Source organism: Pseudorasbora parva, chromosome 24 (genome assembly GCF_024679245.1).
Source record: "Pseudorasbora parva isolate DD20220531a chromosome 24, ASM2467924v1, whole genome shotgun sequence".
Lineage (NCBI taxonomy): Eukaryota > Metazoa > Chordata > Actinopteri > Cypriniformes > Gobionidae > Pseudorasbora > Pseudorasbora parva.
In genome coordinates, this window is record NC_090195.1 from 12,453,025 (window position 1) to 12,466,167 (window position 13,143).

Here is a 13,143-nt window from a genome sequence, read left to right on the forward strand (position 1 = left end):
CATTTTGGTTTTTTCGATAGTACATTGAGTCTCCTATGAGCTCTTCACTGCTAAAAAACTGAAATGGATCACACAGGTCAGGTGTGGTCAGTAAGTCAAAAGTGTCCATGCTCTTTAGGCATTAGGCTATATCCACTTGCAGTCCTGGAGGTGAACTGTCCATCTGTTACCTGCCTAATGGGGAGAGAGAGGGCGGGGATAATAAGCCCTGACCAAGACGTTTTAACTCCAGCAGGGAAGCAAGGAGGAGGATAAGGATTGTAATTTCGGTTTAAGAAGATTAACTTACAGCTCGCTCTACATCTGCAGTTTGTCTCACACATAGGCTAGTGATGTTAGTATAATGAGTAAATTATTGTTATCTTGATATAAATCGCGTGTTGATGTCGATTAACTGTAATGATTTCGCGTGAGGTAACGATGATTGCTGGATTGGCTTGGCCTGGGTCGGAGTTGAATTGGCATCGTGCATGTTAGCGCTGAACCGCTTAACTAGAGGAAATGAAGACGCGACCCACAGGCAGCACCTCCAACGCCGACTGGATGGGCTCGCTGTGCCCTGCCCTCACATCAATGCCCCTCAAGCACCTCGCGGTTCCTGGTGAGAGAACTTCTCTGACCTTTAACATTTCATTTAAAGAAATACTAAAGCGAAACGAGGAATTATTTTCCATTCAGTGAGAAAGCCAGCGAAGAGCAGAAGCAGGAGACGAAATGATGAATTAAATCATCTTGAATATGTTTCAATGCTCAGACAGACTTCATCTGACAGTCGTTATCCAACAAATGTTATGCCAAAGCAAGAGCAATGGAAATACTGCTGTTGTCTAGTGACGTTCACACTTCACAGTATCGCTCTGTGGCATTAAAAACCTCGAAATGGAAACATTCTCTTATCTCTTAGTCATGAAAACTAACCTTGAACCACACTATCATATGATTAAAGATATAGCATTGAATGGAAATGTCAAATAATAAGAAACCTACTAAAAAAAGAATAATTAATCATATTAAAATAATTAAATGTTAAATAATATAATATAATAATCATATGAATAAATCAAATGACAACTACATAAGAGTATAACATAAATTGAATAAATAAACTAAAAAAATAAAGTATGGTTGTTAATTTCTAATAAAATATACAATTTATATTATTTTTTCAGTTATAGCCTAGGCCTATATTTTATGAATTTCTATACACACTTTATTTATTTTTAAATTTAATTTATTTAGTCATACTCTCTTTTTATTATCAATTTTATTTATAAAAAAATAAAATAATTATAGGCCTATATTTTAGTTATTTATTTAATTTTGTATTTGTATAATAATAATCCCCTTTATTAAAATCATGTAAAAATCTGTAAACTAATAAAACATGATACGACAATAACACCATTATCCTTTCAGGATGTAAATGTTTCCTTTTTTTAAGTTTTCATTCGAGGACTTAAATGTTGAAACCTGTTCCTTTGATTTCATTTTTTAATAGTCAATAACTGATTATTGAACGCTGGATTTTTAACAATAATTTTTAAATAAACAACATAATGGCTAAATTAACTTAAATTAAAGTGTCAAGCCTTTTACTTTTTTTTATGCATATCCAGGTTTTAAAATGTTTGAATTTGACATGATGCTGCCTTTGTGTTCATGCTTTAGGGTCTCATGATTCCTTCAGCTTCTGGGTGGATGAGCACGCTCCAGTTGGTCCTGACCAGAAAGCATACGTGAAGCACCTAGCTGCGATATTCCGCTTTTTTGCCAAGAAAGTGATGAAGAAGTGGTCCATGACTCAGAACCTCACCTTCAGGGAACAGCTTGAAGGAGGGATACGCTATTTCGACCTGCGTGTGTCGACCAAACCAGGAGAACCAGGCCACGAGATATACTTTATACATGGGCTGTTTGGACACAAAGTACGTGATGGTCTTAGTGACATTAACAGTTTTCTGAACGTGCACAAGAAAGAGGTTGTTTTTTTAGACTTTAATCATCATTATGCAATGAGCGAGGAGCATCATCAATACCTAATAAGGATGTTGAAGGACGTGTTTGGTCACAAGCTCTGCAAGATTGACGTGGTGGAGGAGATCACTCTAAACTATCTGTGGGAGAACAAGTACCAGGTGAGCTCAGGATGATAATAATGAAGGCTTTATACAGTAAAGTTGAAATTTGATGAGAACAAAAAAGCTAATCTAATGGTAGAGCTAATCTGTCACTGTCTTTCAGGTATTTTCATATCTGCTAATGTATATACTAAAGGGATAGTTCACCCAAAAATGAAAATTCATAATTTACTCACCCATAAGTTGTTCCAAACCTGTTTACATTTCTTTGTTCTGCTGTACACAAAGGAAGATATTTGGGAAAATGTTTGTGACAAAGCAGGTCTTGGACCCCATTGACTTCCATAGTAGAAAAATAAATACTATGATAGGGCCATGTCATACTTGGCCATACTTGACCATACCATCATACCTTCATGTCATGTCACTTTGAGATTTGATGATATGGTATATAATAAACAACTTGTGATGACGTAGGGGAAAAATAGTGACATAATAAGAAGTTGACTGTTTAACACTGTAAAAAAAGATACAAGACTTTGTCACTGAGATTAGCCGATTAGTCATACTGAAACTGACTTAAATTACTGGCTGTTAAAACTAAACAGCTGTTAAAAATAAAATTGGCAAATAAAATGCTTTTCCTGTTACTGATACAAGTGCCAGCACTGTCTCATAGCATCAAATACACAAACTATACAAATCATTATCAATTCAGTCAGTTTATTGTTCTTGTATGACCTGCATTTGCACCAGCACCATAAACGACAGGATATAAGTGGAAATTGTGTGGGTTTGCTTTTAACTCTAATGCCAAACTTGCGGTTCAGACTGTTTTGTTACCATCTCATGCAGTGGTAGTGACTCTTTGTGTGTCTACACGGGTGTGCTGCACCAGAGGTCAGCTATTCCTGCTGTGGACTGACCCTAATCACTGTAGGATTAATGTCAAACTTCCACTCTGATGGAGACAGACAGGTGTACAAATGGAAACAACTGGAAACTCATCCTTGTAAGCACTAGGCTATTTGTGAACACCTTCAAGATTAGCAGATTCTCATGTTAGCCTTTGTGGACATAACTGATTCTGATTCAGCTTAGTGACAGAAAAGGTGGTGAACCAAGATCTTTAATGTTCTGGCGATTTTTCAGAGTTGCTAGTTGTATGTTCAAGTATATTTTATAATCTACTTGAAAATGTGAGTGGCGTTTGCTTGTGCAGTAGTAACCACCATGAATAAAGGAAGTGGTTCTCAACTGAGAGGGGTTGGGGAGGCGCTTATTAAGGGGCCTCAGCAAACTTCCAGACTTCAAGATAACTTTAAAGGAACTGTATGTAAGAAATGTATTTCAATTAATCATAAAATGGCCCTGATATGTCACTAGACATTAAGAAATCATGTTAATTTCAGATACTTATATCACTCACAACAGTAGTCCAGCCAGGATATTGTCATTTACATTTATGCATTTGGCAGACATAGGATATTGTCATTTAAAAGTTGTTGTTGCAGCCCTCAACTGATGTTGATGTTGGCCTGAAGCTCGACCCTCCACCTATCTACCAATCACAAAGTCAGTAGTGTTTCGGCATCCGGGTTGCCAGATCTGCTCTGGTTACCACAGCTGCAGCTACAAACCTTCCTGCTGGATCCTGCAGCCTATCTGCCAACCTCGAGTCGGTGGGAGGGGTACACCTGCAGTACCAGTTTTGGCCACAATCTTACATAAACTTGCTTTCAATTTAATTGTAACAACACAAGCATTAGAATAACCCAAAATAACAACAACAACAACACAAAATATATTTATTTATTTATTTTAAAACCTGGATATAGGAGAAAGCAATAATGGGGCCGTATTATGCCCCTTTTTACAAAATGCAATGTAAGTCTCAGAATGTGTCTAGTTTCAACACAAAATAGCCCACAGATTATTTATTAGACCATGTTGCACATGCCCATTTTTGAGTGGAAAAAAAACATGCTGTTTTCATGCATGTATCTTCAAATGCAAATGAGCGGCTGCTCCACACCCTGCTTTCCTCCTTCACAGCTAATACTCTGCCAAAAACTAAAACATCAGTTTGGTTTTGATTATCATCTGTTTTGCGGTCATGCTCACGTCACAATGCAGTTCTTCATCATCATGAAAGTTTATTATCTGTATGCGTTTTAAAGACATATCAGTTAAGGGTGCTCCGATCAGGATTTTTGGAGCCGATCACAGGACGCAGTATCTGCTGATCTGATCACAGATACCGATTTATTTGAAGCCTTCTTTTTATCATATAGATTTATTTATAGGGAATTTTACAGACATTCATTCAGGGAATTGATTATTTCTGAATAATCTGAATCTGAATTCTGAATAATTATTATTTCTGAAAATGGGGGAATTCCCCCTTTATAAGTGACACTTGTTATATAAATGTATATAATTATCTCACCCAAACCTTTGGTTATGCAGTGCATTTTTGTTTTTAAAGACAATTTTTGTCAGGTAGGTCTAACATTAGTATTGAGGTAAAAAATACTAAAGAAATGTAATAAAGAATCAAATGTTAATCATTGGTCTTCCCTGAATATATTAGATTAATCCTTACAAAAGTTGCAAAAGCTAGTCATTCAAGAGAGGTCAAACAAGAAGACAAAGAGAAACTCGGAGACAGCAGCAGTTTATTCGACTGCTTTCACTTGAGTGAATACATGGATAGGGTTACATGCAGTTACACATTAGCTTAGCCTTGCATTGTCTATCATGAAAATCTCATAGGTGTCAGATCGGGACACGGACTCAGTCTGCAGGCACCAAAATACAGTTTATTGAAACAACAGGAACAACCCAAACGGGCTAACAATAGTCCAGATAGATACAGCAGAACAGAGGAATCACAAGTCTTATCAAAATCTGGACAGGGCCAGACAAAAAAAATCCAAAAAGGCAACACAAGAGTCAATAGCAGAGCCTTCTGCCGAAGAATATTAGGACTATCAACCAGGCGGAGAAGCGCAGCACGAGGCACAGAGTAGGCAGGGCTGGCGGCGCTCAGATGGCACGTGAAGCAGGGCAGCAAAGGAGATTTGTGGGCAGCGTTAGAGAGCGAGACCAGGGCCAGATGCAGAGGGAATCCACCTAAAGAAAACAGAAGCGTAGCAGAAAAAAACAAAACTAAAAGAAGAAGATCCAAAGGCAAACAGTCCTTAAAGCTTGGTCTCACAAAGACAGGACAGATATCCAGAATCAGAGAATACCAGACTACCAGACAACCAGACTAGAGGAGTGCTTGCACAGCCACACCAAACAACGAACTGGCACAAGACAACACACAAGAGGGACTTAAATAGGAGATCTAATAGGTACAGCACAGGTGGAAAGAGTGAAACAATAACGAGGTAATGAGTGGAATAACAAGGGGGTGGGACCAGACACCACAGTGACAGCAAAGCACAAGGTGACTAAAAGCAAGCCCAAGTGCTCCAAAACACAAACACATGACAGAGACAGGACATGAACGGACAGATCAGCCCAGGGTCATGACAGTACCCCTCCCCCTAGGAGCGCCCCCAGGCGCCCCAGGGAGAGGCCCACCACGCTTCCGGTAGAAGTACTCGACCAATGACCGGTCCAGAATATCCCGAGCCAGAATCCAACTCCTCTCCTCCGGGCCGTATCCCTCCCAGTCCACAAGATATTGAAAACCCCCGACCTCGACGTCTGACATCCAGCAATCTTCTGACAGTGAAGACTGGGGAACCATCCACTAGACGAGGGGAGGGAGGGATAGAAACAGATGGGTTAAGGCGAGAACGAAACAGGTTTAACCCGAGAAACATGAAAGACTGGGTGTACCCGACCAAGTGTAGGAGGTAACTTGAGCTCGGATTCTGGGATGTCAGGCAGCGGAGCGCTTGTTCCAGATCCTGGTTTGCCCGCTCGGACTGCCCATTGGTCTGCGGATGAAAACCTGACGACAGACTCGTAGAGGCCCCGATCTGCCGACAGAACTCCTTCCAGAACCGGGAGACAAACTGTGGCCCCCTATCGGAAACCACGTCTACAGGAAGACCGTGAATCCGGAAGATGTGATCAACCACCACTTGAGCGGTCTCCCTGGCTGAGGGCAATTTGGGAAGGGGAATGAAGTGGGCTGCTTTGGAAAAGCAATCCACCACTGTCAAAACTACAGTGTTATCCTTAGATGGGGGAAGACCAGTGATAAAGTCAAGGGCTATGTGTGACCAGGGGCGGGAGGGGATGGGTAGGGGGTGAAGCAGACCAACGGGTGGCTGGTTAGAACTCTTGTTCTGGGCGCAAACCGAGCAGGCCAACACGAACTGCCTGACATCCTGGGCCATGGAAGGCCACCAGAATCGCTGGCGGATGGCGGCCAGCGATCTCCGGACTCCTGGATGACAGACTAACTTGGACGAATGTCCCCACCAGAGGACTTCAGGGCGCAATGCAGCCGGCACAAATAGCCTACCATCCGGGCACCCCCTCGGCACCTCTCTCTCTCGTATGGCTTCCTCCACACGCTTCTCGACACCCCAGCAAAGGGACCGCACCACCATCTCCTTAGGAACAATGGTATCAGCTGGTGCACCTCCCCCAGGAACCCCAAAAAGACGAGAGAGGGCATCTGGCTTGATATTCTTAGAGCCTGGCCGATACGAGAGAGTGAAGTTGAATCGGCCAAAGAAGAGTGCCCAGCGGGCCTGGCGAGAGCTCAACCTCTTGGCCGAGCGGACATACTCCAAGTTCTTATGGTCCGTCCAAACCAAGAAGGGCTGCGTCGACCCCTCCAACCAGTGACGCCACTCGCCCAGAGCCAGCCTGACCGCCAACAGCTCCCGATTCCCTATGTCATAATTCCGTTCAGCTGGGCTCAGGCGGTGAGAAAAGTAGGCACAGGGATGTACCTTCCCATCTCTAGGGGACCGCTGAGACAGGACCGCACCTACCCCAACCTCAGAGGCATCTACCTCCACAATAAACTGCCGTTCAGGGTCTGGAAAAGAAAGAACAGGAGCTGAGATGAACCGGGACATGAGAACATCAAAGGCCCCCTGGGCTTTCGAATTCCATCTAAAGGGTACCTTGGTGGAGGTGAGAGCCGTCAAGGGTGCAGCAACCTGACTAAAGTTCCGGATGAAACGCCGATAGAAGTTGGCGAATCCCAGAAACCGCTGCAGAGCCTTGCGTGAGTCTGGAGTTGGCCACTCGGCTACGGCCCTTACCTTAGCGGGATCGGCTTTGATGCCATCCGCCGAAATGATGTAGCCCAGGAACGAAACTGACTCTGCGTGGAAAACACACTTCTCCGCTTTTACGTACAACTGGTTCTCCAACAGCCGTTGTAGCACCTGACGAACATTCTGGGTGTGTACCTGAATAGAAGGAGAAAATATTAGAATGTCATCAAGGTACACAAAGACAAATTGGTTAACCATGTCCCTCAGCACGTCGTTGACCAGGGCCTGAAAGACAGCTGGGGCATTGGTCAGGCCAAAAGGGAGGACCCGATATTCAAAGTGTCCCGAGGGGGTGATGAACGCTGTCTTCCACTCATCCCCCTCTCGGATCCGGACCAGATGATAAGCATTACGGAGGTCCAGCTTACTGAAGACCCTGGCTCCCTGCAGTAGTTCAAAGGCAGATGACATTAAAGGCAGGGGATACCTATTCTTAACAGTTATGTCATTCAAACCCCTGTAATCAATACAAGGACGCAGGGAGCCATCCTTCTTCTTGACGAAGAAGCACCCTGCACCAGCCGGGGACGAGGAGGGACGGATGAGACCGGCATCAAGAGATTCACGAATATACTTGTCCATAGCCTCTCTTTCTGGACCAGACAGGGAATAAAGGTGACCCTTGGGCGGAGAAGTGCCTGGGAGGAGCTCGATGGCACAATCATAAGGCCGGTGAGGAGGCAAGGACATGGCTTGGGACTTGCTGAAGGCCTGCCAAAGATCATGGTATCCCACCGGGACCCCAGACAAATCAGCCGCCTCCATCTGCAAAACAGGAAACACAGGGCCAGTTCGTTCTGTCAGATCGGGACACGGACTCAGTCTGCAGGCAACAAAATACAGTTTATTGAAACAACAGGAACAACCCAAACAGGCTAACAATAGTCCAGATAGATACAGCAGAACAGAGGAATCACAAGTCTTATCAAAATCTGGACAGGGCCAGACAAAAAAATCCAAAAAGGCAACACAAGAGTCAATAGCAGAGCCTTCTGCCGAAGAATATTAGGACTATCAACCAGGCGGAGAAGCACAGCACGAGGCACAGAGTAGGCAGGGCTGGCGGCGCTCAGATGGCACGTGAAGCAGGGCAGCAAAGGAGATCTGTGGACAGCGTTAGAGAGCGAGACCAGGGCCAGATGAAGAGGGAATCCACCTAAAGAAAACAGAAGCGTAGCAGAAAAAAACAAAACTAAAAGAAGAAGATCCAAAGGCAAACAGTCCTTAAAGCTTGGTCTCACAAAGACAGGACAGAAATCCAGAATCAGAGAATACCAGACTACCAGACAACCAGACTAGAGGAGTGCTTGCACAGCCACACCAAACAACGAACTGGCACAAGACAACACACAAGAGGGACTTAAATAGGAGATCTAATAGGTACAGCACAGGTGGAAAGAGTGAAACAATAACGAGGTAATGAGTGGAATAACAAGGGGGTGGGACCAGACACCACAGTGACAGCAAAGCACAAGGTGACTAAAAGCAAGCCCAAGTGCTCCAAAACACAAACGCATGACAGAGACAGACATGAACGGACAGATCAGCCCAGGGTCATGACAATAGGATACTGCCTGTGTGGAGTAGATGACAAAGAAATGGTTTTGAGACTGAACTAAAATATCATGTCCTACATGTATCGCTCAAGCTATTCTGTGTTATATGTTGTCTTTTTCTGATGTGTGCATTCTGTATCGCAGAGAAAAAGTTTCACACAGTGTTCTTGATTCAGCTGTTGTCTGATTCATGCTGGTTCATACATTCAGACAGCTACCTCAGATTTGTTTGGTCCATTTTTATAATCCTAGAGCAACAGCTGCTTTGATAATTTAATCATTTTGATATTTCGATAATTTATGACTTTTGTGGAAACGGTATGAGATTCACACCAAAGTTTAATACTTCACTACATGTTAGTGAGCTAATAATATCATTTTGACTTCAGAATAATGGCTCATTCAGTCTCTCATGTTTGTTTGGTTTCACAGGTCCTAGTGTTCTACCATCATCCATCTGCTGAGGGCTGCCCTGTGATGTGGCCTGGTAGTAAAATTCCTGCTCCCTGGGCCAATACCACAGACACCACCAAGCTCATCCAGTTCCTGGAGACCACACTGGGTGAACGAGCCAAATACGGCAGCTTTCATGTATCTCAGGCCATTTTAACCCCACGTGTCAAAACCATTGCCAGAGGCCTGGTACGGGGGCTAAGAAACTACCTGGTGGAGAAGTGAGTATTTATTTAGGTGGAGGAATTTTTATTTTATTTTAAGCTGAAGTACTAATGGTGTGTTCACACTCTTTTGGGCTGGACCACGAAGAAAATAATACATTTACCCCTGGTTTCACAGACCAGGGTTAAGCCTAGCCCCAGACTAAAATGCATGTTTGAGCCGAAAGCAACTTGCACTGACATATCTTAAAATATGTCACTGCCATTATTTTGTCTCAAAAGGCACACCGTTTTTTTTCTAAGGCACATTTATAAAAGCTTAAACTTCCTAATTGAATTAAGTCCTAATTCTAGTCTGTCTGTGAAACCAACCAGGCTTTAGTCCTGGTTTGCTTATCGTTCACATTGTCATTTTTAAGACTGAACCTAAAGATAAAAAAAATTTGCGAGAACTTAAACATCCAAAACAATGCTGTGTTTTGGTCTAAATTTGCTCTGTGTATTCTGACACCTGTCTATAAGAACCAGCATTAACTTCTTCAGCAATTTGAGCTACAGTAGCTCGTCTGTTTGATTGAACCACACGTGTCAGCCTTCGCTTCCCATGTGCATCTTTGAGCCTTGGCCACCCATGAACATGGCGCCGGTTCACCACTGTTTCCACTTTTGATAGATACTGACCACTGCAGACCGGGAACACCCCACAAGAGCTGCAGTTTTGGAGATGCTCTGACCCGGCCAACTAGCCGTCACAATTTGGCCCTGTCCAAACTCGCTCAAATCCTTACGCTTGACCATTTTTCTTGCTTCTAACACATCAACTTTTAGGACAAAATATCCACTTGCTGCCTAATATCCCACCCACTAACAGGTGCCGTGATGAAGAGATAATCAGTATTATTAACATAATGTTATGTGCTTGTTTTTGTGAAATATCAGGACACAAATGTGTATAATGACATGGGTATGACACAGGTATTACAAGGAGAGGGGGAAATGTGAGGACATTACCCATGTCCCCACTTTTCAAAAGGCTTATAAATCATTCAGAATTAGATTTTTTGAGAAAGTAAAAATGCAGAATGTTTCCTGTGATGGGTGGGTTTAGGGCCAGGGGCAGTGTAGGGGCATAGAAAATATGGTTTGTACAGTATAAAAACCATTACGTCTATGGAATGTCCCACATTTCACAAAAACAAACTTGTGTGTACTGTTGAAATAATTATATATTCATCCACTAGGTGGCAGCCCAACATTTTGTAAGTGTCAGGAACAGAGTGAGGAACCATTGTTGAGCAAAACCATAATGTCATCACAATGAAGGGGGTCCGCTAAGGTCCCAGCCTACTCATTGGACCCAGGCTGAAGGGGGCCCCTCAAAAAATTCCTATAGGCCCCTTGAAATTTAGTTCTGCATATTATGTGCAGTAGAAATAGTATACAATCTAGATGTTGTATCCTATTTTTAACATAAGCCACATGAACTTAGGCTGTCTTGACTTAATAAAACATAGTGGCACATATATTGACCAACACAGAAGTATGGAGCCTCGTGCTGTCTTAGCGGACATCCTAGTGAGACAGCCGTCTCGGAGGAAGCTGTTTAATTCTGCCTGAGTGTGGATGTTGGATTGTTTATTATTCCAGGAAAAACACAGTCTGAGCTTCCCATTTCCTGGTTTTGTCCTGGCTGCTGCTGTAGATGACTGCGGTGCTTGGGAAGTTTATTTCTAGTCGGAGTTGACTTGGCTGACCTGAAGTAGAACTTATCTCTGTTTGCTAATTCTATTTCAACAGCTCCCGTAGACGAGTCAAGTGTGGCTTTGTCATGTGGATTATACATGCATGTGTATTTCTGCAAATCTATATATACAACCTGTTATTTTTTTGTAATGTTTTTGAAAGAGGTCTCTAATGTTTACAAAGGCTGCATTTATTTGATCAAAAATACAGTAAAAATGTAACATTGCGAACTATTATCTATTTGTAATATTTTCAAATGTAATTTATTCCAGTGATGGCAAAGCTGAATTTTTCAGCATCAATACTCTTCAGTGTCACATGATCCTTCAGAAATCATGCTGATTTACTGCTCAAGAAATATAATATATTATTATCAATGTTGAAAAAAGAGTTGTGTTGCTTTGTGGAAACTGTTGATTTAGTTATTCAGGATTCTTTGATGAATATAAAGTTCAAAAGAACAGCATTTATTTGAAAGAGAAATATATTGTAACATTATAAATGTCTTCATTGTAACATTATTTTATCAATTAAATGCATTCTTACTGACACCAAACTTTTGAAAGTTTTCAGCCTGTTATTAAAGAGATAAAGTGGAAAATGAGTGTAAATGCTAGTGTTGTAGTCAAGACCACCCAATCTGAGACCAAGACCAAGACTGAGTCAAGACCAAGACCAGACCAGCACTAGAGATCCACATTACCACCCGAGAAATGACTTATGATAAATGGTTTATAATAAATATAATTAGAATAAGACAATGTATAGAGCCGTTACCAATCAAATGAAATCATTAACAACAAAATTTATCTTTGTACTACAGAGGTGATACACCTGAATTGGTACGTTACAAATGCATAAATAATGTTGAGGATAATGTTTAAAAATATATATTAAATGTTTAAGCAATATCATGTTTCTAGTCATGCTCAAATTTGTGAAAACAGCTCTCTTGCTTTTGCTATATTGGTTAATTATATCACGTTATAAATCCAGATCTCCTACAAGAACTTTTTGCAACAATATCTTGAATTTTGTATTAATTTTTGGTGACATTTTTGACACAATCCCTAATTAATTTCTGAATCGGCACAATAAATAAATCAAAATAGAAATAAGTTCAGATTGCATCTGAAGCAGTACTTTTTACATCCAATCACTTTCATGATATTAATAAATAAATCTCTCAGTTTAGCAATATTACAGGCAGTTGTGGTCTTGAAAGAAAATCCTGAGTTCTCTAAGTCTGAGACCAAGACAAGACCGAGTAAAAATGACAATTCAAGACCAAGACCAGTCTCACAACATTAATAAATTCAGGCTTAATGTGTGCATGTGCACTTTAAATCAGCATGTTATTAAAATATGCAATATTCAATGCATCCTACACATCTGTTACACGCACTTCTGTTGTTTCTGTCACAGGAACCTTCCAACCATAATGACATGGGTGGAGGCACAAAAGCCAGGCAAAGATGGGGTCAATATCATCACTTCAGACTTCGTAGAACTTGTGGACTTCGCAAGCACTGTCATTAGATTAAATAACCTCCTCCTTCAAGATCGGTCCGGCAAATGAGCATTTCTTTGAGCACCGCAAAGACTGAAGTTGTGCCGACCACGAAGAACAGGGATCACATGGACGTCACTGCATGTGATTATCAAGTTGACAGATACCATATAAGCTCCATATAAACTGGCCATTTTTTAAATATCATTCAACAGCTTTAAGTGCCATATTATGATCATTTCTCTGAAAGTTTTCTTTTTAATAGCGCTTGTTCACATACTTTATGCATTGAAAAAAATAATGTGTGTAATTATGATTAATTATACTGTTTTAGAATGCATATTAATACATATTAAATGTGATATAAATATATGTTGTATATGA

General features: G+C 41.5%; 1 protein-coding gene across 1 annotated transcript; it reads left to right on the forward strand.

The window, feature by feature from the left end:
* The first annotated feature begins 428 nt into the window (after positions 1-428).
* plcxd2 (phosphatidylinositol-specific phospholipase C, X domain containing 2) lies at positions 429-12,931 on the forward strand. The gene is made up of 4 exons (XM_067435396.1): positions 429-601; positions 1,669-2,135; positions 9,322-9,563; positions 12,675-12,931. The coding sequence occupies exons 1-4, from the start codon at positions 502-504 to the stop codon at positions 12,826-12,828; spliced, it is 963 nt and encodes a 320-aa protein (XP_067291497.1). The 5' UTR covers positions 429-501; the 3' UTR covers positions 12,829-12,931.
* Positions 12,932-13,143: the final 212 nt, after the last annotated feature.

Bases quoted from the DNA above. Each gene is read 5' to 3' on its own strand.
- plcxd2 (XM_067435396.1), top strand. From the start codon at position 502: ATGAAGACGCGACCCACAGGCAGCACCTCCAACGCCGACTGGATGGGC. The intron at 2,136-9,321 runs GTGAGCTCAGGA...TTGGTTTCACAG, and splicing joins TGTGGGAGAACAAGTACCAG to GTCCTAGTGTTCTACCATCA. The intron at 9,564-12,674 runs GTGAGTATTTAT...TTTCTGTCACAG, and splicing joins AGAAACTACCTGGTGGAGAA to GAACCTTCCAACCATAATGA.